Below are 27,910 nucleotides of genomic sequence, written 5' to 3' on the forward strand. Positions count from 1 at the left end.
GTCTGACAACATATCTTCATCTTGTGAGGCTCTGTGGTGCAGATATACCCATCCCTCCCAACAGACTACCATGCAGGCAGCGCTTGGAAAGAGCTCCAAGCATTGTCCACACCAACTCTGAACTTCAGCCTGTGCACCTACATGATCAGGCCCAGGTCTTTCGGCCTCTTCTGTCACACTATCCTTCCTCTGGTCCTCTCTCTCCACCAAATGTCCACCACGAAGCCATCACTGCAGGTCTCAGATGTCTGACTCCGTTTCTCTTTGGAAAATCAGGCTTCCTGTATGCGTCCAGCAGCTGGACAAGCCCCTGAAAACCCTCTCTTGGGCTCACGCCAGGCTTGCGACTGTTGTTCACATTCTCTGTCCTCCCAGACCCGGGCCTCTCTCATCCTGTAGTCACTGGAGTCACTGCTCACGGTCTATCTTTGACGACTATGAGTGCCTAGGACTTAAGGTACCCAGGTGGTGGCCAACTGGGCCACAAAAGGGCCTTTCACACAACAGCCCTGCGTCACACAGATGGGAGCCTTCCTGCTGCTGTGCTCCAGCACTGTTGGGATGAAGGACAGCGTGATCATCTTATGAGAATGTCTCAATTGATCCTCCTACATCGTTTGGGTGCTTTTCAGTTTCTCATGATCATTCTCAGAGTCAAGTGTCCTTTGGGCCAGAATCAAGGGCATCTTTCTTAAGCTAAACCATAACTCACAGGCCAACAAGATGGCAGAGGGAGTAAGGTTCTTGCTAAGCCTGACAACTTGAGTTCAATCCCCAGTTATCTACATGATGAAAGGAGAGGACCGACTCTCCAAATCTGTCCTCTGACCTCCACACGCATGCCACGCCATGTGTTCACACACTCACTCACGTACATATACAGACACATGCAAAATCAATGTTTTTAAAATTGAGAAATACCTACACAGGAGATTCTATGAGACTCTATGTACTCATTTTCTAAATGCCCCTCTGTCTATGACCTTTGTGCTGCCCCAGCCACATTCTCTGCTTTCCAAGACTCATAAATGGTAACGTGGTGTTGCTGATTTTAAAATGGCCCTGGTGAACTCCTATTATTGATGGCATTATTAGTTGTCATGCTTTTCTCGACACACGAACATCCAGATGCACTTGTTTGGGATTTCCCGAACCTCTGTTTCTGTCCTCAGTAAAAAGCACATGCAACCTTAAAAGGATAAAACCAGGTCTCAGAATCAGAGAGGAAATGGGGATGTGGGCTGTGGCTGGAGACTAGCTCTGCTGTCTGCGCTTGGTCCACTGAACGGCTTACAGAAGACATGGCACAGGGAGAGAGCAAGTGCTGGAAGGCTGGGGGACTGAGGTCAGATGGGTGATGGCTTGGTAGTACCTTGGCACAGTCCTGCCAGGGTTCTGGTACATGGCATAGCTTCACCAGAGACCTGCACAGGAATCGTGTCTCTTTTACTAGCTTCTCGTTCGGGGTGAAGCCAATAAGGCATGACACACACGCAACCACACTGACAGGTTCTGACTTTGTAGCAACTGTCCGTCTTTCTCAAATTTGGCTTCCTCCATCTGCTCAGAATTCCGTGGCACATCAAAGAGGAGAGGGTCTTAAGGCAAAGACCATCTATCGTATGAACTCTAGGAGGGAGGTCGCCACAGGGCCATCCTGGAGAAGAGCATCCTGAATGGAATATTCCAGCTCCACCCACGGGGGAGGAGGCCCAAGCTTGGACATACTGGTGCAGCTCTACTGTGCTGAGCTCAGAGACTCCAAATACAGATGTCACCAAGCAGCATCTCCCCATCAGCTCAAGGACATTTCTCTCCTGCCAGCTCTTGAAAAGGGAACATTGCCTGCTTGCTCAGCCTTCCCTTGAACCCTCCCCATTGTGCTGAAGCTCTGCTGCCTGGAGAGCTGCCTCCATCTTTCCACAGGGTCAGGGAGGTCTAGACAGTCCAAGAGGGCAAGAAACATTAAGAACAGTACATTGGAAGGTAGGAAAAATTATGTAAAAAATGGTATTGAAGTATGGCAAAAAAAAAAAAAAATACAGGGTAAAGAAACAGGCAATGTCCCTTTGGCTCTGCAAAACAGGCAACAGCTTCAGTTCTCAGCCTCCAGGGCTCCTAGGTGTGAACTCCACCCAGAATCCATCTACTGTGGTGCGTGGGGGGTAAAGAAATGCAACCTTCCTGCACTTAGCCCTCTGCAGGACTTCACAGCAGGGTGTCAGGACAAGCGTTAGTCTGAGTCTCAGAGCATGCCTCATACTGCAGCACTGTGCCCTCTGCTCCTTCTGCTCACCTTCTGCATCTGCAGGAATCCTAGTGTGTGTCGATGCACATGAACTTTGCAGGTTGTGAAAATGAAGCTTTGGAAGCTGGTAAAATTTCTCTTCCTTCCTTTTCCTCCCTTTTTCTGGGCATCAGAGCCCAGTGAATTAAGGACCAGGATGGTGAAGGAGGAAAGCAGCTCAGTGTAGAGAGTGAGAGCATCCTTGCCTCCAAGGTGTGGCAAAGGATGCAAGCAGGAGCTCGTCTCCTCGCAGTGGATCCATTGAGTAAGCAAAGACACCGGAGGGAACAGAAGCCAGGTGCCAGCACGGAAAGGGAACGGCTGTAGCAATCCTTGTGGTGGCAGATCAGAACTGGAACTGGCATGCACTGTGACTTGCTGCCGATGCAGTCGATGCAGACATAAACGTGTGTACAGAACAGTGCTGGTCTCCCTGGAAAGAGGCGGGATCTGGGAACACTTGAGAAGCAGGAACAGGCACCAGCTGGGGACTCCCGCTGGAACAATCATGAAGATAATGGCTCTTAACTCAGAGTGAAATAGGACACCCGAGCCCACTGACTGTAGGAAATGAATACAGAGCATGATGAGAGAAGGGTATTTACATAACTTCAGAGCAAATGCAGAGGCTGAAAGGAATCTTCTCAAATGAATACTCATTCATGTACTCTAAGGGGAAATGTCTTCCCATCTTCTGGACTTCATGCCAAGTCTCACGCGGTTAGCACGTTAACAGGGTGTTAAAGCTAGAGTAGGAATTTTCCCATTTACTGGAGCAAGTGTGTCCTGGGCCATCCGTGGAGAGAAGGTGTAAACCCGGGTGAGTGTCAGTGGGCCCACTGGAGAGCAGTGAACTGCAGACTGAAGACCCACCCTCTAGTGGACAGAGTCCAGAGTGGCATGCGCAGATGGACACAGTCAGCTTGTGGAATGAATGGTCCCGGGAAGAGACTGGGGCTCTAAATTAGGTCAGTAATGGGAAGCAAATGCAATGCAATGCTTTTCAGGGGGTTAGGGTAAAACTGTTTGAAGACCATTCAGAAAGAGCAGTGTGATGTCAGCTGAGGGGTGTGGGAAACCATCAAATGCTAGCTCTGAGAGGGGCGAAAGGGCTAGGATGACCACTTCTCCATACCATGCAGCTACCCGAATGGGAGGCACTGCTCCAGAGCTGGGCAAGGCATCCTGGGTCGGATCCACAGACACCAAGGCAAGAGATGACGGCAGCATAATTGTGGATAGAAGCCAGTCTTGGAGACCGTCTCCTTGTCTATGTTCCCTTTAGTGTCTTTCTACTTTCTTACCTTTAACTTTGGCCATCCTTCCAGGTCCAGCTTCAGGGTTTTCCTTTCCCCACTACTCCAGGCAAAAGAACCCTCCTTTACTTAGCAAACTGCCCCCCTAAAAGGCTGCCTCCCTTCCACACCCCATAGGATGAACTGGTCCCAAGCTCAGACACTAAATGTGCAACTCACCCCCTAACGTGTGTTCCCACCCCCTGTGGGCCTGTATGAAACACTCCTTAGTGTGGGAAGTCCGTCTGTATGTGTTGCTTTATCAGTTAATGAATAAAGCTGTTTCAGCCAGTGGCTTGGCAGAATAGAGCTAGGCAGGAAAACTAAACTGAATGCTGGGAGAAGAAGGCAGAGTCAGAAGAAGCCATGTAGCTGCTGCCAGTAAGCCACAGCCAGGTGGCGATACACAGATTAGTAGAAATAGGCTAATTTAAGATATAAGAGTTAGTCAGAAATACACTTAGGCTATTGGCCAAACAGTATTGTAATTCATACAGATTTCTGTGTGATTATTTCAGGAGTCTGTGCGGCCAACAAACAAGTGGCCTCCCCCAACAACTCCAGTCAGTTTTATAGGGAGATCAAGGTGGTCACAGCTGCTTTAGTGAGATAAACCTTAAAAAAAAGCTCATGTTTGCTGACTTTGAATACTAGTATTTGGAACTGGACTCCCCATGTCTCCCCTGGCTCATCAAAGCCCATACACTTACATGACTTGGCCAAGGCTACTGCTGCCATGCAGGAGGCCAGAACACAAACAGGAAGAGAAAATCAGAGCACTGGTCAAGGGATACGTGATTGGACTGCCGTGCGGTCAGGAGGATCTCACGTGCTCAGCCTCAGGAGGACCACAGGGCTCTGGCACACTCACCTCACACCACCCATCTCAGCCCACAGCCCACACCACATTGTGCCAGCCTGTTTTAATTCAGGCTGCTCTAAGAAATGCTCAGACCAGAATCACAAATGTGCCCCATTTGAAAGGATGACGATTTGTTTTAGAACAAAGGAAGACTAAGGTAAAGTCTGAGGACTACTGCAAGCCCCGCCTCCCTCGTTTCTCTAAGAACATGAAAATAAACAGGTGTGAAGAGGAGACAATACAGCCTCCTACTGAAACCATCTTCTAAAGAAGCCAAGGTACACAATCCCCCACGAAAGGACACTCAAGGAGCCAGTACGCCCAGAGAGAAGGCAAGCCCTTACTCAACCATGTTTCCAACGGGGTCCTCCCCACCACTCAACACCAAGCACGAGCTCCAGAGAGTAGCCTACCCTCTGAACCACAAGTGAAGGGGCGCTGGAAACAGATATGCACTCGGGAGAAGCAAAGGAACAAGCAGAAGAGAGACTGTGGTAACAGGGGGCCCAGCCCCCAAGGCCATAGCTCTATCCCAGCAAATAAGCAAGGCCAGCTCCTTCCTCTAACACAGAAAGGCCAAAGGACTGCTTCTGATCAAGCCCTTGTTAATGTCTAGACACACACTGTCTAAATATACACCCTGTGCTCGGGAAAGCTGGGTCCTTCGATTCTACCACGATGGCAGCTGTTTTACGGATCCACGCGCCAGATAAAGCCTGTTAAACTCACAGCATTTCAGGTGTGTCTCACAGATACAAGTCAGGTTTGGCTTCTGGCCAATCTGAAAGCCTTTTTCTAATTGGTAACAGATCCACGCACATCAATCAACACAGCAGTTTTTGATGTCGTTCTGAGGATAAGCAATTTAAAACGTTTTCACGTAGTACCTGCACACACGGTCTGATAAGCAGGATGGGTGGGGCCGGCGCAATGCTCAGCGGGAAAGTGCTTGCTGCACCGTCTGATTGATAAAGACAGCAACAGCTGGTGTGAGAAAGGACGTACCAGCGTTACAGAAAGTGGAATGTAGCTACAGGAGTGCTGCCTCGAACACAGCTCAAAGATGTGTGACGTACTAGAAACTGTGGAAAACTGCGTCTCCAACATAACTGAAGTTTAGGTTTGCCGAGAATATGTTTCTACTTTGATGTGTGCAGACTGTCACCCCCATTGGTTCCCATTCCCATAACAAAAGGACAACCCTAGCACACAGTAGGTCTTCGGGCCCTATTCACTATCACTTTTACCATTTAGTTCAAAGGGGGTGGCATTGGAAAACTGCTGCCCATAAAGTCCTGGCCCTCTTACTAAGAAGAACACAATTCTGCCAGACAGGCGATGACCCTGGGCAACACTAATTGAAAAGAACATTAATCTACTTCAAACTAACTGTGACAGGATCCTTGATGTGTAAATCTACCATCCCACCAAAATAGCAAAACTTGCAGTGTCTGTCTCTATAAAACACGTTTAATCGCTCCACGTTAACTCAGGGCAAGGACCTAAAGAGATTTACAGGTGGCAATGTATGTGTCACATTTTAACCCAACATCTATAAAAACTGTCAAGTATTTCTGCCCATGGTCAGTCTCTGGGCATGCGCCAGGCAGCCAGGCCAGATGCACACTGGGCTAAGGAGTTGTCCTTTGTCTGGATTCCCTGAGAGGGCAGAGTGAACTCTCACTGGGGAGAGCTAGCTCACTGCAGCAGGACCACCTGGGTTGGATCCCCAGAACCTATGCTAGAGAAAATGATCTCCAATATTGTCCTCTGACCTCCGTAGGTTCCGTGGTATGTGCACACACCCCATACAAATCATACATCACACACATACATAATAATAATAATAATAAAAATTTTAAATTTAAAAAAAGAAACGGGATAATTTAAACTTGACCAAAATAAAAAAAATTCTGTGTCGAGACTTCCAAGTTCTTATTGGCAGTGTGAATCCAGCTGCTTCTGGACAGGAAGTAAGGCCTGACCCCAGCTGCTTTGCTGGCAGCTGCCAGGAAGAACACAGGAGCACCTACTAGTGACTAGACAAAGATCAACTCATTAACACACAAGGAAAAGAGTCAAACACATTTTAAGAAACTTACAGTGGATTTTTAGAAAGCAATTAATTTGTGACTTTTTCTTACTTTGTGGAACATAAAATATTTCCAAAATGTGAACATCAAAGTTGGGTCTTTGCAGGCGGAGGATAGAAGATTGGACCATCTTCACAGACCATCATCCCGTGTGTGGAAGCCCCCGTGGCCAGCTGGGCATCCGGCCTGAAGGACAGCCGTTCATCTGGCTCAGTGCAGTTTCGCAGATGGAGGTCCTCCTTGGTGAAGCATAACTCTATTTGACCAACAGTTTGTACACTCTCTCCCTAAAAATAGAAAATGGTAGACATTTCGGAGTCCAGGACCCATGGGTTATTATCCATCTGGGGATCACAGCTTCAGCACTTGAAAACAGAAGCCGCGGCTCCAGATCAGAGACTCCAGCCTCTGAGCAAGGCCTCTCAGAGCAGAGGAGGGTTCGGGGGGAACCTAGTGGAGGCTTGCTCCTCACAGTCACCAAGGGCCCACCTCTGCTAGCCTAGAAGCCCGGGGTGAGGAGGTGTTTTCAACTTGGAAGACAAAACACAAACAAACACAAACTGACCCAAATGTGCCCGTAGCACACATGGAGACCCTGGCAGAGTAAATGTCAAGATACTCGTTCCTGGCAGCCAAGAGAATCTCAGTTTCATCTGGAAATGAGACAGTAGGCTGCAATTAAAGTGACTGAGAGCCGCAAGGTAAGAGCTTAGACTGCCAGGTGTGGCGGCACACAGAGAGGCAGGCGATCTCCGCAAGGTGGAGGACAGCCCGGTCTACACAGTTATATAACAGAGAAACCCTGTCTGGAAAACAAACCAACCAAATAAATGAACAGACAAAACAAAACAACAACAACAAAAAAAACCTTAGAAATTTACAAATGCTTAACTTAGAACTCTATCTCCTTGCCCCCTTTCTCTTCCCCTTCCTCTTCTCTCTCCCTTTCTCTCCCTCCCCCTCCCCTTCCCTTCCTCTTACAAGGTTTTCTCACTAGAATGAAGTGGCATAGCCTATAGTGTTATACAAATTTAGTCTTTGACCAAGCAGCTCCCATCTTGGTGAGTTCAGCTGTGCCTCTTAAACAAGATCAGGCTATCAGGGCTCCTTAATGTTTACATTCTTTCTTAGAGGGGCAGGAGGATCATGTGACCCTCACCTGCCTATCAAGCTGCTTCCTATTTCCTGCTTCAGGCAATGCTACACTAACTGCACGTGGTGTCCGGGAGGGGCTTGAATATAAAGGCCAGAGAAGACTGGAAGGGGCTCCATCTTTGTGGCTGAGGAAAAGCCCTCACCCCTGCTGGGTAGACATTCTGCTGTGGCCTTTTAGGAGAGCAGCACCCAGGACCCTGCAGGTAACCCCTCACCCAGGCTCTGTAACTAAGCTCAATAAGCTCATGAGTTCGCCCGAGTGATCTTTGGTGAAATCATGCCTGGGGGGGGGGGGGCTGTTGAGACCTTAAGAGGGGAAGCAGATGTTTGTCTCACCAAGGAAGGAATCTGAGAAACACATGAGTTGCTTCAAAACATCTCTGTGCTTTCCCATACACTTGCCTGTACACGTATATATATGGAAAATATGCCCAAATGTAACTGTCCCAGAGTAAAACCATATTTTCCATAGAGTTTAGGATGCAGAACGCAAGTCTGACCTGTTCTGGCACAAGGCACTGGATTTTAGGCACCACGCCATAGATCCTGGTAAGCGCATCTCTGAAATCTGCAAGCTGGGATTAAATGAGAGCATTAGCAATGAGCTTCAACAGCAGAAGTCCCACCCTCACTGATTCTCTTTGAAGAGCACCCGCACACACAGAGGACCTGGAGTACAGCCTGAGGATGTCCTGGCTCCATCACTGAAGGGCAGATCACTATGGGCTCTACCAGGAGACCCGAACATCCCCAACAGTTTGTTTTTTCTCTGTTCCACCTTCCTCTCCACTGGGAGCTTGATTCTTCTCTATCTCCAGCCCAGTCCAGTGTCTCCCTCCTATGCTATCTTGCCTAAAGCCACCCTCGCCAACTGACTGCTGGGATCCCAAAGCTTTTCCCCAGGCCTATTCCCACCTAAATTCCAGCAGCTTCCATGGCTCACCCTTGGCTTTTTCCCTGGAGATCCTCTATCCTCTCTCCCTTTGATTTTGGCAACCAAAACGCTGTTGAGGACACATGTCCACTAGTAACTTCCCAGTGCTGCCTGTGTCTCAGAGCATGGCATGGCCCTTACCACCCCAGCTACCCATTTCTGGGAAATGCCTGGTCACCACCTCCTCCACGGGTCCAGTAGACCCCATGTGCCACAGAACACATGAGCGGACAGGGGTTTGGATGCTAATGCAAAGCTGAATGCCTGCTGATGTCAGACACTTTTGGATCAGTTTTTCAAGTCACTGTCTCGTACTCCTGCCACCTTACCAAGTGCATGAGGCAGCTCAGCAGCAGGTAGACCCTGCCATTCCCATCACCATAGATACCATCTATGAACATCAAGCCAGGTGAAACTGTAAACACAGCCCCCTCCTCACATCAGCTTGAGCAGAGTCCAGGTCAGCTTGGGGAAGCCTTACAAACCCACATCCTGGCATTTTCCAGAAGGGTCTAACTTAACTGGCAGCTAAAGCTCCTTTCAAGGCCAGGCTCCAATTCCCTACTGTACACAGAGGGAGAGATACACACTGACTGGGGAAAGGAGCACATGGTCCTACAGACAAAGCTGTCGGGTTACTACCAACAGGGCAAAGTGATGGCAGTGCCCATGCCTGTACCGTAGAGGCTTCTCTGGAGCTGTTTTAAAGCCACACCCTACAATAAGCACAAAAAACACCTCAGAGAACTGTCTAAAACGAGTCTGTAAGCTCTCCTGGTAGCCCAGGTATATTTTAAGCTTTTGAGTGACAGTTCTCTTTAGCAAACAAAAACAGACAAGCCATAATTGAAAGATCTGCATTGCACATGTCCTTCTTAGTCAATAAGACATGGCATTACTTCCTGTGCCAAGTAGCTTACATGAAAAACCGAAAGCCAGTTCCTTTCCCCTCAAACACCATGACGTTTTTTCAAAAGCACGTTCCACACTGTGCTGAGGCCAAGGACTACTGCTTGGCAGAACCATGGATCTGCGCCTCCAAGTCAGGGGCCTAAGCAGCCTTAGTGTATGTTCATATGCAAACTCAAACAGTTCAAGGAAAACCTATTTCAAGTTGTCTGTGCTGGGTCACTTTAAAACCCAACTGCTGCTCACAAGATGAATGGATCCCGCCAAATGTCCCCAGTGACAAACATTAGATACTAGACAGAGGCTGCAGGTAAGACTTACCTGGTAGTAATTGATAGATGGCTTGATCCCAAATTTTAGCAGCACACTAAAAGAAAATGTAAAAATTAGCTGCATGAAGACAGCACAGTACACTTTGTTCTTCCCTTGGATTTCACATTGAAAATTAAGACTCTGTTAAAGGAGAGTGTCTTTTCTGACTTCCACAATAAATCCATTAACAGGAACAGCAGCAGCAAACCCTGTGAAAGCTATGACCATACAGGCTCTGCAGGATAGCTTCTTATCCTGAAGAACTGTGCTGGCCAGATCATCAAAGAATTTAAGTGCATGTAGCCTAGAATCCTATCAGAGCTGCTGACAACAAACTTAATACTGGAGGCACAATGTCAGCGTCCCTAGACCACCCACTGCAGAGAAGTCTCTGTGGTCCCACCACAAGATCCCGGATGACTCAGGACTGTGACACCAAGGGGTAGGTTGGAGGCTGCAACTCTTCCTCTCTAGTTGTCATCAGTCTGTGGCAGCAAGGGGCAAGCAGGAAAGGTGCCCCCCAAATCCACATAAGTGTGCCACTGCCTGCCCTGGCTGTCAGAGTATGATCAACACAGTTCCAACAAAGTATAAAATATTCCAACTTCAAAACAATATTTATTATAAGTCACAACTTTAGTGCTTTGATAAACTGAGCTTAACCTGTTATTGCCATTTTTGACCAGACTTTTTACTGCTGTTTTTATGGCTGTATTTTAATAACATTACTGGAAAATGTTGCTTAGCACCTGTGGTCACACACTGCTCCACCTGATGCAGGTGGCCCAGGAAACACAGCAAAGAGAAAGATGGGCCAAGTTGTCTCTTGTCCTCTTCTGAGTGAAGACAGCGGGGTGCCAGCCCATGTCTGCACTGGCAGGAGCTCAGAGCTTCTCAGCCTGCTGCCTTTACACCACGAAGTAGGTGAGCATGATTTACAGTTTATGATACCTTGTTACGTCTTACAAAACGGACAGGGATTCTCCATTGTTGGAGGAATTGGGGAGAGTAATCATTCTTCTACAATTGTTTTTGTCATTTTAAGCAAGCACTGCCCACTGGGAGTGCCTTCCAGTTATCAGGCCTCTGGGATCACCTGCTGACAGCCAGTGGCTATGGCTAGACAGCAGTGTTCAAGGGTGAAGGCTCTGATGTGTCTCTAACAGGAGAAACTACTAGATGGCAAAGGCCACGAAGAGGAGCTACTTAGATGCTTAGGCCTTTGCACCTCATACAATAGCTACTCTCCTTCCTATGTGGCTAGGTGGATTAGCCTCAACTCATACCACAGTGTGGCTACCAGGCTGGGCCCGCTCTCACCAGCAGAAGCTCCCTGTGGGTCTGTCTGTCAGCCTTTTTGGAAGGGCAGTCTCTTTTTAACTGCTGCCTTCCTGTGCTTCAGAAGCACAAGATGGACCTTCTTGCAGGGGTTCTTCACATGGCTTCTAAGTACCCAGTAGGTTTCTGAAAAACCTACACTTTGGGGGTCAGGGTTTCCAAGGGTTTGTCCTTACTGCAAGAGATACTGTGTTCTCAGAAAACCCCACAGGTTGAACAAACTTACACACACAACTCACGATGCTGAGTGTCTGTTACAGTATCTGGGCATGTAACTCCTAGTGTATGTACTTAATAATGCAGATATTTGGATGTTTTATTTTTTCTGCTTTGAGACAGGATTTCACTGTGTAGCCCTATTTAGCCTGGAACTTGCTATGTGAAGCAATCTGGCCTCAACCTTATAGAGATCCACCTGCCTCTGCCTCCAAAGTACTGGGATTAAAGGCATAGGCCACTGTACCCAGCCTAATAATGCAATTTTTTAAAAGACAAAAAGAACGTCAAAATCTGAGTACTGCCCAACCATTCTTTTTATAACATGGGGATAAGATCTAAAGAGGTCATATAATCAAATTGTACAACCTATGTCAGAAAGGACCCTATGCTCAGCCAGCTGGAGGCATTCAGGCCTTCATGGGTATTCTTTGGTTATCCCATCTCTCCAAAGGCACCTGCCCCTCCTCTTCTACTGCCAGATTAACTGATTCAAATCCCAGCTGTTTTTGAGCGAAACGACACAGAAAACTGTGTGTAAAATGGTGACAGATCACTACGAATGCGCCTGTGCTAAGGAGACAAAGCCTGCGTGTGCACATCAGTGCCTGTGCTAAGGAGACAAAGCCTGCGTGTGCACATCAGTGCCTGTGCTAAGGAGACAAAGCCTGCGTGTGCACATCAGCGCCTGTGCTAAGGAGACCAAGCCTGCGTGTGCACATCAGCGCCTGTGCTAAGGAGACCAAGCCTGCGTGTGCACATCAGTGCCTGTGCTAAGGAGACCAAGCCTGTGTGTGCACATCAGTGTCTGTGCTAAGGAGACAAAGCCTGTGTGTGCACATCAGCGCCTGTGCTAAGGAGACCAAGCCTGCGTGTGCACAGCCAGCGCCTGTGCTAAGGAGACCAAGCCTGTGTGTGCACAGCCAGCGCCTGTGCTAAGGAGACCAAGCCTGTGTGTGCACATCAGTGCCTGTGCTAAGGAGACAAAGCCTGCGTGTGCACATCAGTGCCTGTGCTAAGGAGACAAAGCCTGCGTGTGCACATCAGTGCCTGTGCTAAGGAGACAAAGCCTGCGTGTGCACATCAGTGCCTGTGCTAAGGAGACAAAGCCTGCGTGTGCACATCAGCGCCTGTGCTAAGGAGACCAAGCCTGCGTGTGCACATCAGTGCCTGTGCTAAGGAGACCAAGCCTGTGTGTGCACATCAGTGTCTGTGCTAAGGAGACAAAGCCTGTGTGTGCACATCAGCGCCTGTGCTAAGGAGACCAAGCCTGCGTGTGCACAGCCAGCGCCTGTGCTAAGGAGACCAAGCCTGTGTGTGCACAGCCAGCGCCTGTGCTAAGGAGACCAAGCCTGTGTGTGCACATCAGTGCCTGTGCTAAGGAGACAAAGCCTGCGTGTGCACATCAGCGCCTGTGCTAAGGAGACCAAGCCTGCGTGTGCACATCAGCGCCTGTGCTAAGGAGACCAAGCCTGTGTGTGCACATCAGCGCCTGTGCTAAGGAGACAAAGCCTGTGTGTGCACATCAGCGCCTGTGCTAAGGAGACCAAGCCTGCGTGTGCACATCAGTGCCTGTGCTAAGGAGACAAAGCCTGTGTGTGCACATCAGCGCCTGTGCTAAGGAGACAAAGCCTGTGTGTGCACATCAGCGCCTGTGCTAAGGAGACCAAGCCTGTGTGTGCACATCAGCGCCTGTGCTAAGGAGACCAAGCCTGCGTGTGCACATCAGTGCCTGTGCTAAGGAGAAAAAGCCTGTGTGTGCACATCAGCGCCTGTGCTAAGGAGACAAAGCCTGTGTGTGCACATCAGCACCTGTGCTAAGGAGACAAAGCCTGTGTGTGCACAGCCAGCGCCTGTGCTAAGGAGACCAAGCCTGTGTGTGCACAGCCAGCGCCTGTGCTAAGGAGACAAAGCCTGTGTGTGCACAGCCAGCGCCTGTGCTAAGGAGACAAAGCCTGTGTGTGCACATCAGCGCCTGTGCTAAGGAGAAAAAGCCTGTGTGTGCACAGCCAGCGCCTGTGCTAAGGAGACCAAGCCTGCGTGTGCACATCAGTGCCTGTGCTAAGGAGACAAAGCCTGTGTGTGCACAGCCAGCGCCTGTGCTAAGGAGACAAAGCCTGTGTGTGCAGAGAGCCAGTGTCTGTACTAAGGAGACTACTCCTGCGTGTGCACAGCCAGTGCCTGTGCTAAGGAGACAAAGCCTGTGTGTGCACATCAGTGCCTGTGCTAAGGAGACAAAGCCTGTGTGTGCACAGCCAGCGCCTGTGCTAAGGAGACAAAGCCTGTGTGTGCAGAGAGCCAGTGTCTGTACTAAGGAGACTACTCCTGTGTGTGCACAGCCAGCGCCTGTGCTAAGGAGACCAAGCCTGTGTGTGCACATCAGTGCCTGTGCTAAGGAGACAAAGCCTGTGTGTGCACAGCCAGCGCCTGTGCTAAGGAGACATAGCCTGTGTGTGCACAGCCAGCACCTGTGCTAAGGAGACAAAGCCTGTGTGTGCACAGCCAGCGCCTGTGCTAAGGAGACATAGCCTGTGTGCAGAGAGCCAGTGGAGGTTTATTCATCTTTTAACCAGATTTAATTCATGAACCTTAGATGTGATTGACAAGCAAAAGGATCTTGGGATTATTCTCATCTGGAGTTCTGACTAGAACAATTGTACAGAGGACAAGCAGTGAGCAGACACTGTAAAAAGCCTTCATTTTTCTAAACATTTATTCCTCACATGGCTAGAGGCTGAGAATCTTAGGATCAAAGTTCTGGTGTCTGAGGACCACTCATTCCTCATAGTCTGTATTTCTGTGCGCTTACATGGGGGTGTTAACAAGCTCTCTAGCTCTCCAGGGCCTGCAGTAAGAGAACTAATTCCACTCAGGAGAGCTCCACACTCATGCACCGCCCGCCTAAGGAGGAAGATTTCTGTCTACAAATTTTGGAGGCAATTTACGTTCAGCCCACTGCAGGCTGAGCTCCCACGCTGATGCCCTCCTTACTCTCTCCTAATCACTGGCTTATCACGTTCAGTCTCAATAAAAAACACTTAAGAGCCAGCAAGATGGCTCGGCGGGTAGAAAAGCACCTTCCACACAAGCCTAACAACCTGGGTTCAAGCCCCAGAACCCAGCTGTGCAAAGGTGAAAGAAGAGAACCATCTCCAGAGCTGTCCTCTGACCTCCATGTGCATGCACATGCATGCACGCACACACGCATGCATGCACACACACGCACACACACACACACACTACACTCAAACAGTAAACAAATGAAAAGCACAGTACACTCAACACGACAGAAGCGCCTGGATGAAAAGGGTCAGGCTGGTCCACCGTCCTACAGAGCATGCTGTTCTTACAGATTCACTATGCTGGTGTGGTGACGATATATCCCCAAGTCCAGAACTGAGGTCAGGGCAGGCAGTAAAAATCTACATGGTTTGGCTCAATTCTAGGGCTTTAAGGACCCTTCCCTCCACCTCACGCTTGTTTGAGGAGCACTACAATCGGATACAGAGATCTATTGAGGACCCACGTCTCTAGGGGAATGATCATAAGGCAGCAACTTTCTCAGAGGTTGTAGGTGCCTGTCAGGCTCCACTTCCTAGGGATGATTCACTAATGACAAGTCAGCACCACACGGCAGCCCGGGTCTGTGCTCTCTATGGTCATGATGATCAAAGATCTGTCAGGGGCTCAACCCCAGGAATGAGCCCACCACAGCGTTCAGGACCGTAACACTCAGGGTGTTGGCAGGAATGTCGTACTCATTCCCAGTGACCCAGCCCCAGGGCGACGGCAGAGTGAGGTGTCCACACACCTGTTGAGGTCGATCTGCTTGTACAGGTCCAGGCTCTTCCCAAAGTACTTCTTCTCGGAGTTGAGGGCATCCACCTGGGCAGCGCAGGTGCCGTGCTTCTCCCATTCGTGTTTCCTGTGCGGTGCAGCATAAGAAGGGTCAGACCCTGATGTGGGAGTGATTTCTTTCTAATCTGTTGCTTTCATTGGTTAATTAATAAAGAAACTGCCTTAGCCCATTTGATAGGCCAACCCTTAGGTGGGCGGAGTAGACAGAACAGAATGCTGGGAGAAAGAAACCGAGTCAGTGAGTCGCCATGATTCTCCCACTCCAGGCAGACGCAGGTTAAGATCTTTCCTGGTAAGCCAGCTCGTGGTGCTATACAGAATATTAGAAATGGGTTAGATCAATATGTAAGAGCTAGCCAATAAGAGGCTGGAACTAATGGGCCAGACAGTGTTCAAAAAAATACAGTTTCCGTGTAATTATTTCGGGTAAAGCTAGTCGGGTGGCGGGACACAGCCCCGCTGCAGCCCTGCACAACAAGACCCGTGCTCTAGAGCAGAGCTTTTGCATGCACTGAGCTTGTCGCTGCCTTCACAAACAGGAGGGACAGATACCCTGGTCACTGCCTTCACAAACAGGAGGGTGTAGGGATATAGCCCCACCCATTGGGGGCGTGTTTGCCTCGGGCTAATGTTTACGGACAAATCTGCCGGGCGTGATCCCAGCAGCCCCTTTTTTCTTTTCTTTTAAGAAAAGCCCATACCTCAACTTCTGACAAAGATACAAAATATCCCTAAGTGGATAAAACAGGATTGTCTTATCTTGCCAAGACAGGGTAGGATAGTCCTAAAAAAGTTCCTTGCCTTTAATAATGGTATGCCAGTTATGTTAGGCCTTAGCCAAAGTTGGTTGACTCAACATTACAAACGAGACTTTGGGTGATTGCCCAGGTAGTCAGTTGTCTCTGTCAATTGTTGCACATTATGGATATCTCTCGATTATTAAGTAATATTTATTCCCTTCTCAGATCTTTGACGGAGTTAAAGATTATATAATGGTAGTTACTCTCTATGTTATTTAGACTCCTTAAAATAAAATGTTTAACAAAAGTTTTGTTCTCAATATTGTTTGTTATATTTATTATTTTTTATTATTGTATATAGTTGTATTTGGTTTAGTTCTATCTTATTTAGACAAAAGGGGGAGATGTAGGGATATAGCCCCACCCATTGGGGGCGTGTTCGCCTCGGGCTAATGTTTACGGATAAATCTGCCGGGCGTGATCCCAGCAGCCCCTTTTTTCTTTTGCTCCGCTTTTCCGGTACTCCGCGGGAACCTGTGGTCCTGTAAGTCTATTTCCTTATTAAAGCTGTATATATCTATATAATCTGTCTACATTCATTTGCTCCGCCACAGGAGGGACAGATACCCTGGTCACTGCCTTCACAAACAGGAGGGACATATACCCTGGGCCCAGGCCCAGCAATGTGCCACAGTCTCCAAAGAGACCGCTCAGTCTTCTCATGTTTCTATCTCAGACCCCTTCCAGGGCACCTCTACAATCACAACATACTCCATCCAGGTGGTGGGGGCACAGCCTTTAACCCCAGCACTCAGGAAACAGAGGCAGTTGAAGTACTTTCTAGAATACAGGCTATGAAAGACAAGTTCAAGGCGTGCCTGGGCTGCAAAGTGAGTTCACGGCTTCCCTGAGCAGTTTAGTGGGCAGCTTTCTCAGAACTAACAACGCTGGGAGTCTAGTTCAGCAGGGAAGCACCAGAAACCTGGACTCATCTAGTGAGCTAGTCACCACCCAAGCTTTTACTGAACGTCCTGTTTATCTAAAAGTGATTCCGGCCTACACACTGCAGTCCACAAACCCTGAAACAGTACACCCTCAAGAAAAAGCCATGCTCAACGTTGCGATCCAGGAAGCCGGCATCGATTATGTTCCGCTGCTTTAAGGCATTTTATCAAACTAGGAATATTTCTAGGTTAAATTAAGAGGCCTGGAAAGATATTATTAGCTGTAATAGGAATTATAAATTTTTACATTGGGAGATGCAGAAAAAATTACCTTCAGTTGAATCAATTTTATCTTCTTTAAAAACAAGCAGACAAACAAACAAAGCTTTTCAAACAACTGGGTTAATTCCAAGCTCTTGCTAACCTGGAAGAAGACTGTCCCTGTGAGACTCACACTGTCTCTGACCAGGTCACCATGAGGTCACTATCTCTAAGGCATGCTCTGTGTGTGTGTGTGTGTGTGTGTGTGTGAGTGAGAGAGAGAGAGAGAGAGAGAGAGAGAGAGAGAGAGAGAGAGAGAGAGAGAGAGAGAGAGAGAGAAGAGAGATTTGGATTGATTTTTAAATATGCAAGCATTTGATTGCTGAATTTCAGGAGAGAGGACTTTTTCAATGAAGTAATGGATGAAATACAAGAGACCAGAAACAAGTTCATCACATAAATTCCACCTGACCTCACTTTGAACCCACTGGACAGAGGCCCTCAAAGCTACACACCAGAATCCTTTCTTGACGCCCTCTAGTGACAGGGTCTGTCTCTGTCACCTGTTCTCTGTGCCTCCCACAGCTGACACCCAGGACACCCTTAGAAATTCCTCACATCTGTGTTCAAATGCATATGGCCAACGGGAACTCGGACTTACCAGAACCGGCTGCGGTTAGAGGACGGGTGGATTACGTCGGGCCAATAGATCTTCATGTCTCGCAGAAGGTCCTGTATGTAATTTAAACAAAACGTTTGCCCAAGACCTAACAAATTCAAAACTTCTAAGCAAACGTAACAAACTAATAAACAGAAAGCATTCAAGCTCTAACAATTTAACTGAGCAAAATGAGTTTGTGCTTATTCTGCATAAAGCATGCTGAAGTAGCCACAGTGAAAACACACAAACTCTTACAAGCGAATAACGAGGCCAGGCGACAGTGGCACACATCTTTAATCCCAGCACTTGGGAGGCAGAGGCAGAAGGATCTCTGTGAGTTTGAGGTCAGCCTGGTCTACAGAGCGAGTTCCAGGCCAGCCAGGGCTACACAGAGAAACCATGTCTCGAAAAAAAAAATCAAAAAACATATAAAATAAAGAGAATGATAAACTGAAGAAATGATCCTCTGAAGCCACAAAGACACCTGAGGATCCCCAAATGCACTGTGATAAGTGAGAGCAGCAGGCTGTACTGTGACTACAACCACAAGACGTCTGAAGAGGGCAAATCCTGAGACACAGCGAGATCCAAGGTCGCCTTGGGTACCAGGAGCGACAAGAAAATGTGGGGACAAGAGAACACTGTCACCTCCTCCCTTCCAGTGCTGTCTGCTCTCACCGCCTTGTGCCTCCTCGTGGGCCACATCCCTCAGCCTAGTTTCAGCCCCAGTGAGACCTCTGGGGACAGCCTAGGGTGATGTCACTCACAGTCAAAAGAGTGGACTTTCCTGTTGGAGACAACTACGTCCGACATAAACGCTACACAAGCACACCAGGATTTCGTGAAAAGAAGCAGTAAGGATGGCTACTGCAGGCCCACTGGCCCAGCACCCTTCCAGGAAGCGCTAACCCACTAACACAACAACTTTAACCTCCCTTCTCCTGGCATCATTTTCACTGGTCCCTTTTCCATCATCTTTTAAATGTTGGGTTCAAGCTTTATGTAGCAATAGTATCATATTCAATAAGGCTTACCCAAGGTTCAGCTGTTGCTAATCAAAAATTTTGCCTAGTTCCTTGATGTTGTTTTTCACTTGCAGTATAGTGGACATCGACAACTTTTTACAATCTCTATAGAAACTAAATAGTTTTGGTTTTAAGAAAAAATAACTTTTTAAAAAACATGTAATTTATTTTTATGCTATATGCATTGGTGTCTTGCCTGCATGTGTGTCTGTGTGAAGGTGTCAGGAAGTCCTGGAACTAGAGTTACAGACAGCTGTGAACTGCCATATGGGTTCTCAGAATTGAACCTGGGTCCTCTGGAAGAGCAGCCAGTGCTCTTAACCACTGAGCTATCCCTCCAGATCCCCCAAAAAATGTACTTTTAATAAGCTACAGCCAGCTACTATTGACAGCCTCACTACCTAGTTTTACCTCAACATCTGTTTCCCAGAGGACCTGGCCAGACACGGACAGACTTGGCATCTGGATTCCTGGGGAACCAGGGAAGCTTGAGGTTGTCTGTGCAGTTTTTATGTGCTCCTGGCAAACTTCCACTGCTCAGCCCAAAGTGTAGGACAGACTGACAGACAGCGACTACTCAATGATGATTCAGAAGATAGCTACAGTGTATGCATATTCAGACACGCAGTACAGACAGTTACTTATAGCACTCAGGAGGCAAAGGCAGATGGATCTCTTTGAGTTCAAAGCCAGTCTGGTCTACAAAGCAAGTTCCAGGACAGTCAAGACTGTTACACAGAGAAACCCACCTATCTGGCCTGCCATGTCCCCTATACCACCCCAGGTACCCTGACAGGAGTTGTTGGTGCCCCTTCAGGAAAGGTGAACACGCGGGAGCAGGTTTGCTATGCCGCGCGAATCTCAAGAGCACTTCTGTCCTGTGATTGATTCTGTAACGGGAATTGTGATGCTGAAGAGGCCTGTCATGTCCTCCTCCTCAGAGTTCCTACTTAAAAACCATGCACCTTGGGTATCAGGTGCCTACTCTCCAAGCCACAGTTGTCTGGAAATGTCTCACCCTTACCACACAAACCAAGTGCCCACTTTCCCTCACTGGCCCAGAAGCCCCAGAGCTAAGGTCTAGCTAGCTTTGGCATGTAAGCAGAAGGGTCCGTGCTACCAGGACAGGCACTGCTGCCCCAAGCTGCTTCTAACATCCATTCAGACCTAGACCAGGAGGAAGGAAGTGGATTTTTTCTCTTTTTGCATGTATGGGGTTGTTGTATATAGCAATCATTACTAAAGAGACCCAGGGGGCTCAGTCCTGGTGAATCCACTCCTGCAATTTGAAACACAACTTTGAAGGTACACTTATGAAGGATGAATTCATTTAGTCCAACTTTCTATTTGCAATAGAAGTATAATAAAAAGATCAATACCTTAATCTCATCTAAGTTAAAGTGCCAGGATTGGTTACAATCTTCTGCTTTATCAGGCCTTGAAATCCAAATGTAATCCAAAGAAAAAGAAGAAATATTAGTCTTGGTGAGGAAGCCTTAGTCACAATACTAGAAAGCACTTCTCTTAAAATTTACATGTGAGAGAGAAATTCTAGTCAGGAACCCCGCACTCCTCCAGAGCCCATCAACAAATATGAGCAAGGAAGTCAGGACCACGAGGAGTTGCTCCACCCACTGAGACAGTGTGCCTGAACTAACGGGAGCTAACCAAATTCAGCTGGACTGGGACTGAACGAGCATGGGATCAAACTGGACCCTCTGAATGTGGCTGACAATTGGGGCAGACTGAGAAGCCAATGATAATGGCACTGGGATTTGTCTCTACTGCATGTACTGGCTTTTTGGGATCCTAATCTGTTTGGATGCATACCTTCCTAAGCCTGGATGTAGGGGGAGGGCCTTGGACTTCCCACAGGGCAGGGTACCCCGCCCTCTCTTAGGACTGGAGGGGAAGAGAGGGAGGATGTGGGGGGGGGGGGGAGCGGGTGCAAAGTGGGAGGAGGGGAGGAAGTGGAAACTTTGATTGGTGTTATTTATAAAGTAATAAAAAAAGAAATTTAATAAAAAATTTTAAAAAAGAATGGTTCTGAGCAAAGGTTCAGCTTGACTTTGTTCTGGAAAAGGAGCAAATGTATTCAGACATGTCCAGCTTCGGACAAACAGGCTGGACTGTCAGTAGAGGAAACATCAGAAATGGTTCTGGGCTGAGTATAGCCTCACTTCTTCCTAGCAGAGGAATCTAAGGTATACAGGCCATGTCCACTCTAAAGGTGGCAAACCGATATGTACACCTCAATACCACAAGGGTGTGCACAGAGAAAGAATAAAGGGAGTGCAGACAAACATGGTGGGAGGGGTGGCAGCTTGTGAAGTGTACAAAACAGATATTTGTCTATTTATCTGCTGAGCTAACACTTTAGTTTTAAATGTTTATTTATAATAGGCCCCAAAAACAAAGTAAGAAAGGACCCAGGATCCTTGTTTATCTTTGATAAGGGGGCTGAAGAGATGTTCAGTACTTAAGATCACTGGTCTCTCTCCCAGAGAACATGGTTCAATGCCCAGCACCCACATGGCGGTTCATAACTGTATGCTCACTCCAATCCCAGGGACAATGCCCATTCCTGGCCTTTGCAAATACTGGGTACACACATGGTACACAGACATACATGCAAGTAAAATGTTCATACATACATAAAAGTGTGTGTGTGTGTGTGTGTGTGTGTGTGTGTGTGTGTGTAAGAATCTGGTCAACAGAATAAACTTCTAACGAGAGTAACATGTTTATGGTGACTAGACTCCAGCTAGCTTTTCCCGACTATCTTGTTGGGTTTTACTACATTAGATGCTTGCCATAGTCCATGTATTGTCCAATAATCCAGAGTATCTCTGCAGCCGTCAACTTCCTGGGGAAAAAACAAACAGATAAGGAAGGTGACTGGTTGTGTAAATATGTATCAACTCCGTTTTCTTTGAACGTGCATCAACTAGACTCAGGCAGACCACTAACAGCCAGTAACCCCGGGGTTAGCATTGTGTGAGTTCACTCTAGCACCACACTCATGGGAAATGTCAGGGCTGGGCAGCCGAGGTCAGTCCTCAGACAACGGAGCTGCAAGGAATCGGGCAGCTAGTCTCGGTCTTTCCATGCACCCACAGGTATGGACAGGCACATTTACCTACAAACAATCTACACAGCAGGAGCAAACATGTAAGAAAACCCTGGCGCTCTGTGACTCGCAAGCCTGCTCTAGTACCAGACCCTAACGCAGTGAAGTGGTAGGTACCGGGGTGAAACAGGAGCGTTTTCTCGACTTCAATCACAAAGATAAAATCAGAGATGAAAAATCTTATTAAGATAAAATTATGGCCCTCCAAGGGGTTTAGTTAGAATGAAATTTTCCCACAATAAATGATAATAGAAATAAACAGACTTGGGCTATCAGACTGGATGAAAAGGAACAGAACTCAGGACACACATGTACACACCAGGAACCAGGCAAATAGAACACCTGGATCCTGCTACTACAGACAGACATCATGCCCCTCCTGTCCTGATGTCTCCCTACCATGCGGCCTCTTTCTATGAGTGGTCTGAAGAGTCCAGTTCAGGCGACTGGTCACTAGTGAGAGCTACCAAATGACGGAACGACTAGAGACGGGGGCTACAGCCCACACGTACACCTCAGCCTACACCCCGAGTCCTTCCTTAAGGAAAGCTCGTTTCCTACGGGCACACCGTGTCTGAGGTGCAGAATCAGGGCTGAAGGCCCCTGCAGAGCTCCACGGTCAGGCCCCTACCTGACCTAGGATGGAAACTCAGACAAGAGGCGGCTTTCTTCTTCAGTCGGCAAACGCTGAGGTCTCGTGGTGCCTCTTGAGATCATGACAGGTGTGTCCCAGCATAATTCATGTCTGTCTACCTCACGGGGGTGGGGAGGTGGGGGGGGAGGACACAGACACAGCACTTGTAGCTAGAGAAGGGCACAGCGAGGCAACAGCACACCCATAATTCCTCAGGCAGGCCAGACCCACCTGGTGCCTGTTGCTTGAGGGCAAGTCCTCCAGGGCTGGCCTGAAGCAAGCTTTCCTTTCTGTGGGCCCTGCAATAGGAGCCCAGGTCTCTAGCCCTCCCTGCCCTGGGAAGAGCCAGTGAGGTCATCTCCACCTAAAACCCTCATGTGCCACGCTCCCTGCACATCCTCTCTCTCCACCCCCACACTGGAACCAGGGAACCAGGTCAAGGGTCTGACTTGGCATCTGTCAACAGGAAATTAAGACAGAGGATGTGAAAGAGAAAATCCCCACTGCTCCACGCCTGAGGAGACAGAAAGGCGGGAAGTCTCTCAACCTGGCAGAAGATCAGACTGCAGCAAAGCTGCAGGATACGTTGTACATGCTTCATAAGTAAGAGCTCCCAATTTTTAAACTCAAACAGGTTTTCAGAAAAACTATCAACAACGCTAGTGCCCAGTCAGCAATATGACAAAACCGTTCAGATTTCACAAACTCCAGGGCCAGCTCTATAAACCACCCGCGAGGACCTGCGAGGACGAGCCAGCGCAAGGCCCCAGCTGGCAGCACTCCGAGAGAAGAGTCTCAGCACTGACAGCATAAAGGGCACAAGGCATGAAACAAAACATGGACGTGGACAGAGGTGCCAACCTCAAGGGGGGAGGGTATCGTGGCTGCCAAGCAGAACCGTCGTGGCAGCAGGCAATGGCCTTCAAGCACACTCTGCTCATTGCAGGCACCTGGATAAAGCTAAGTACACAGAGGGAAGCACAGGCCTATTGAAGGCAGAGCCGTGGGCCCCAAAGATACATCTCTGCCCCAAGCCGCCTACTGTGAACATCAGCTCCTTTGGAAATAGGGTTTTTTAAGATATATTCAAAGTAAGATGAGGCTCTATTAGGTAAGGCTGGGCCCTAAATCCAGTTAGTGTTTGAGAGACAGAGATGCTGTGTGTAGATCTTTGAATGAGATTGGCTCCCATATTTGAATGCTTGGTTCCCCAACTGGTAGAACTCTGTGGGAAGGATTAGGTGTGGTGTGGCCTATGGGAGGAGCTTTGTCCCTGGAGGTGGGCTTTGACGTTTCAAAAGTCCATGCCATTCCCAGTATCTCTCTCGGCATCGTGTTTATATCTCAAGATGTGAGCTCTCAGCTACTGCTCCTGAGCCATGCTTGCTGGCCACCTGGCCACCATGCTCCCCTTCAGGATGGTCACAGACCCTAACTCTCAGAAAATGTAAGCTCCAAAAAAAAAAAAAAAAAAAAAAAACCAAAAAGAAAGAAACCTCTTGCTTCTCCAAGTTGCCTTGTGTAGTGGCATTTCAATTGTATTTTAATAAATAAAGCTTGTCTGGGGATTGGGAAAGTAAAGCAGCCACACTGGTCAGCCTTACAGACCAGGCAGCAATGACACACACCTTTAATCCCAGTAGCCACACTAGCTTGCCACAGAAACCAGGTGGTAGTGGTGCACGCCTTGAATCCCAGAATGAGAGGATTATAAGATGGGAGGAGACAGCTCTCACTCACAGTCTCATTCTGAGATTCCTGGAGGTGTGATCTCCATTTCGAACTGAGGTAGAGGTAAGAGCCACTGGCTGGCTATTTTGCTTTTCTGACCTTTAGGTTGAACCTCATTTCTGTCTCTGGGTTTTTATTAATTGTATATCAGCCTTGGTCTTGGTGTCTTATCGTGGAAAATAAATAACTAAGACACCACATGAAGAAGACAGACACTGGAGTAGTGCATGCAGAAGTCTAGGACACCCAGGACTGTCACCTCTAGTGGTGGGCAGGAACAAATGCTCCCAGGAAGAACGAGTGCTCCTGATGCCTTCCGCAGGCCCAGCACAGAGAGGGAATGCACTTCCGGTGTTCTAAGCCGCCACCCTCCGAATCCTACACACGCAAGTCACCTATCAGGCAGTCCAGTCACACTTCAGGGCAGATTTAACACACCTGGCATACAAGGTGGGCACTTGACCATACAAAACAACTCATACAGGCCTACTGGATCAAGAGGGCTGGCCAAAACAGGGCTCACCTTGCAAACTGTTGGGGGCCAGTGCTGGGTCAAAATTAGTTTCTTCCACTCGTGGCTGCCACTGTTAAAAGACAAGCGTATTTTTCAAGGATGTGTCCAAGTGACAAAGACTCACCTATCCAGTCAACCCACTCCTTCAACATGGAGAGTCTACAGGACTGGACACATGACCAGAAACAATGTTCCCTACTGTAATGGATTAACTTAAAATGCTGCAGGATCCCCGGCGGTGGCAGGCAGTGGGCAGAGGGTCCCCAGAGCAGCTACTCTCAATCAGGGACAGTGCACAAGACCACGAGGAGAGACAGACAGATGGGCATGCCATGAGACCACACACACCGCAGGTCTCAGAAGGCAACTGGTCCCCGTCAGGGAGATACGTGGCAGCGGGCCAGAGACGTGGATAGGCATGCCATGCAGTGTGAGGTTGGATATTTATTGAGTGGGTTATGGAGAGGAAAGGAAGAAGGGGAGAGGAGCAGAGAGAGAGAGGGAGGGAGGGAGACAGAAGGGGGGAGGGGAGAAGTGGGCAGAGGCAGAAGGAATGGGCATGGCTTGTCTCTTAAAGAGACAGGACAGACCATTACACCTACCTCCTGAAGTACACGCCACAAAGGAAGGCAAAGAATGCTCTAAGAGCAACATGTATACCATGGCACATATCTGTGAATAATGGAGAATATCAACACAGTGGACGAGGCCAGGTGGGTGGGGTAGAGCCAGGAAGGCCTGCTGATGGAAAGTAACTGAACAATAGTTGTCTTTTTCAGGGGGCTCAGTATACAGACTCCTAATCCCTTCGCTGTCTCTGTGAGCTCCCAAGGCTCTGAAGATTTATCTTGTTCCCCTTCCAATCATGTGCCAAAACAAACACGACCTGAAGCCATACTGAAGTCCTGTCAATACCCTATTTTGCATTTAGCTGCCCTTACACCCATGGTGACAGGATGCTACTTCAGAGACCACTATGGATATAATGTCACCTGCAGCCTAGCCTGGGCTCTAGCCACAGCCTGACCTGGGCAAGCAGACTTGTTACACGTTATCTAGGGTGCGGTATGTGATGTGCTCTGTCTTGTCTCATGTTCCCTGGACCACAGTATGCTCACCAAACTGCTTTTATCACAAGCCTGTGAACTGAGGCTCCCCAAATCCAGAGACTTGACAGAGGAACTGCAGGACTGTGGAGCTGTAGGGTGGTTGTCCCCATGGTTCACGTGTTGGAGGCAGAGTTTAGACAACAGCGGGGGGGGGGGGGGTTAGATATGGGACCGACAGGGACTCATTAGGTCACTGGCAGCATGCCCTTGGACAGAACTTTGGTAGTTCTGCTGGGATCCTGACAGCCGCCATAGAAGCCTGAACAGATGATGAAAGCCTTCTCTATAGAAGAGATGAAACGCACTAAGTTAAAGCTCTGACCACCTCCATTTATTGCAAAGGATCACACTGAGCCGGGAAGGTAAGGCTCAGAATAAAACTCAACCAAACTATCTCTATGTGTTTTTCAAATAAAATAAGGTACGTCTGTTTAATAAGAGATTGAAGGCCTCACCTACTCCAATACTCAAGGAGAAAGTCAGAGAAAAGGAGACCCACCCAACACAAGGAACTCACCTGGCCGTGGGGCTGAAATTCCAAGCCTAACCCTTAAGTCAGTACATCAGGCTGGTTATAGAACTGTGCTCTGCAGCCTGAAGTCCTCAGCTAACCCTCACTGCTCCAAGTCCTTTCTATATCTTAGCTGCTTATCTATCTATAACTGTGCTGTGAGGGGCAGGTCTCCTAGGAGGAGGGCTCCAAGATAGGGACTAACTTTTGCACACGCACACACAAACACACACACACACACCGCACACCACGCCATGCCCGAAGAATGGTCCCTACCTTAAATAGATAAGAAAGCAAACAAATGCAATTGGCTTTTAGTTACTCTTTGGGAACACAGGACTTCTTGAGAGCAACGAAGCTCTACCTTTTCTGCTCCAGTGGTGCAAAAACACCAAAAGCTTTTACTAATCGACTGTTACGCAGAAGAAGGGAAAAGTCAGAATGTGTTCGGGGATTGACCTGGCAGAATGGAAGCAGAGATGATCAGAGCTAGCCCGTGCGTCCCAGAGAGAGCTAAGGGGCGAGTGCGAGCGCGCGGGGGAGGGGGGGCGGGGAGGGAGCCCCCAGAAGAAAAACTTAAAAAGAGGAAGAAGGCCATCCTTCGTCCAGAAACCAGCCTCCAGCCCGACCGGCTGGCTCTCACCTCCACAGCGGGCCCGCCCCGCACAGGCACCACAGCGCCAGGCCCCAAGCCAGCACGGAGACCCAGCCCGGGAGGGCGCCGCGAGCCCCCGCCGATGCCATCGCGCTGCCCCGGGCTCCACAGCCTCCCAGCAGCCTTCGCGCGCGCCGGCTCGGCAGCCTGACCGCCCGCCGCCGACGCTTCACCGAAGGCTTCCGCCAGTCAGCCGAGCACCACGGGGTAGCCCCTAAGGCCACGCCCCCGAGCCCTGGGCACGCCCCCCCGAGCCCTGGCGGACACGCCCCGAGCCGCAGGCCACTCTCCCGAGTTCTGGGCGGGCACGCCCCCAGCCCCGGGCCACGCCCCCGATGACCCCGCCCAGAAAGTCCCCTGGCTTCAGTTCCGGAACCCTCGGGTCCAGGCCCACCTGACGGACACTCCCCCCACGCACTGGCCCAGGAAGTCCCCGCGCTCCACCTCCGGACCCCTCAGTCCCTGGCCCACCTGCCCAACTCGCTCATAAGCTGCAGTCACCCTATTTTAAGGGACACGCCCCACGCCCCGGCCCACATAAGCGACCTCACGCCCTTCACGCTGCTGCGAACCTAGTGCTTCTCGTGCCCTACGCCCTGTCGTCCACCCCAAAGCCACGCCCCCTCCTCATGCAGCCCACCCCTCTATTCTAGCCGGACTGAAGCAAGGTCCATGCCATTTTGCCCCCAATTGCTACTGGGAGTTCGGTGCCGCCCAGCTGCAGACTGGATGGAGA

The 27,910-nt window shown here is 49.0% G+C and overlaps 1 protein-coding gene across 1 annotated transcript; it reads right to left on the bottom strand.

Moving 5' to 3' along the window:
- Positions 1-6,517: 6,517 nt before the first annotated feature.
- Rnaset2 (ribonuclease T2) lies at positions 6,518-27,376 on the bottom strand. The gene is made up of 9 exons (XM_057762302.1): positions 27,163-27,376; positions 24,909-24,969; positions 21,704-21,756; positions 20,270-20,327; positions 17,866-17,936; positions 15,213-15,326; positions 9,857-9,902; positions 8,193-8,267; positions 6,518-6,824 (listed from the first exon to the last, which is right to left on the bottom strand). The coding sequence occupies exons 1-9, from the start codon at positions 27,261-27,263 to the stop codon at positions 6,624-6,626; spliced, it is 780 nt and encodes a 259-aa protein (XP_057618285.1). The 5' UTR covers positions 27,264-27,376; the 3' UTR covers positions 6,518-6,623.
- Between the last annotated feature and the right edge of the window lie 534 nt (positions 27,377-27,910).

This window comes from Chionomys nivalis, chromosome 2 (genome assembly GCF_950005125.1).
Source record: "Chionomys nivalis chromosome 2, mChiNiv1.1, whole genome shotgun sequence".
Lineage (NCBI taxonomy): Eukaryota > Metazoa > Chordata > Mammalia > Rodentia > Cricetidae > Chionomys > Chionomys nivalis.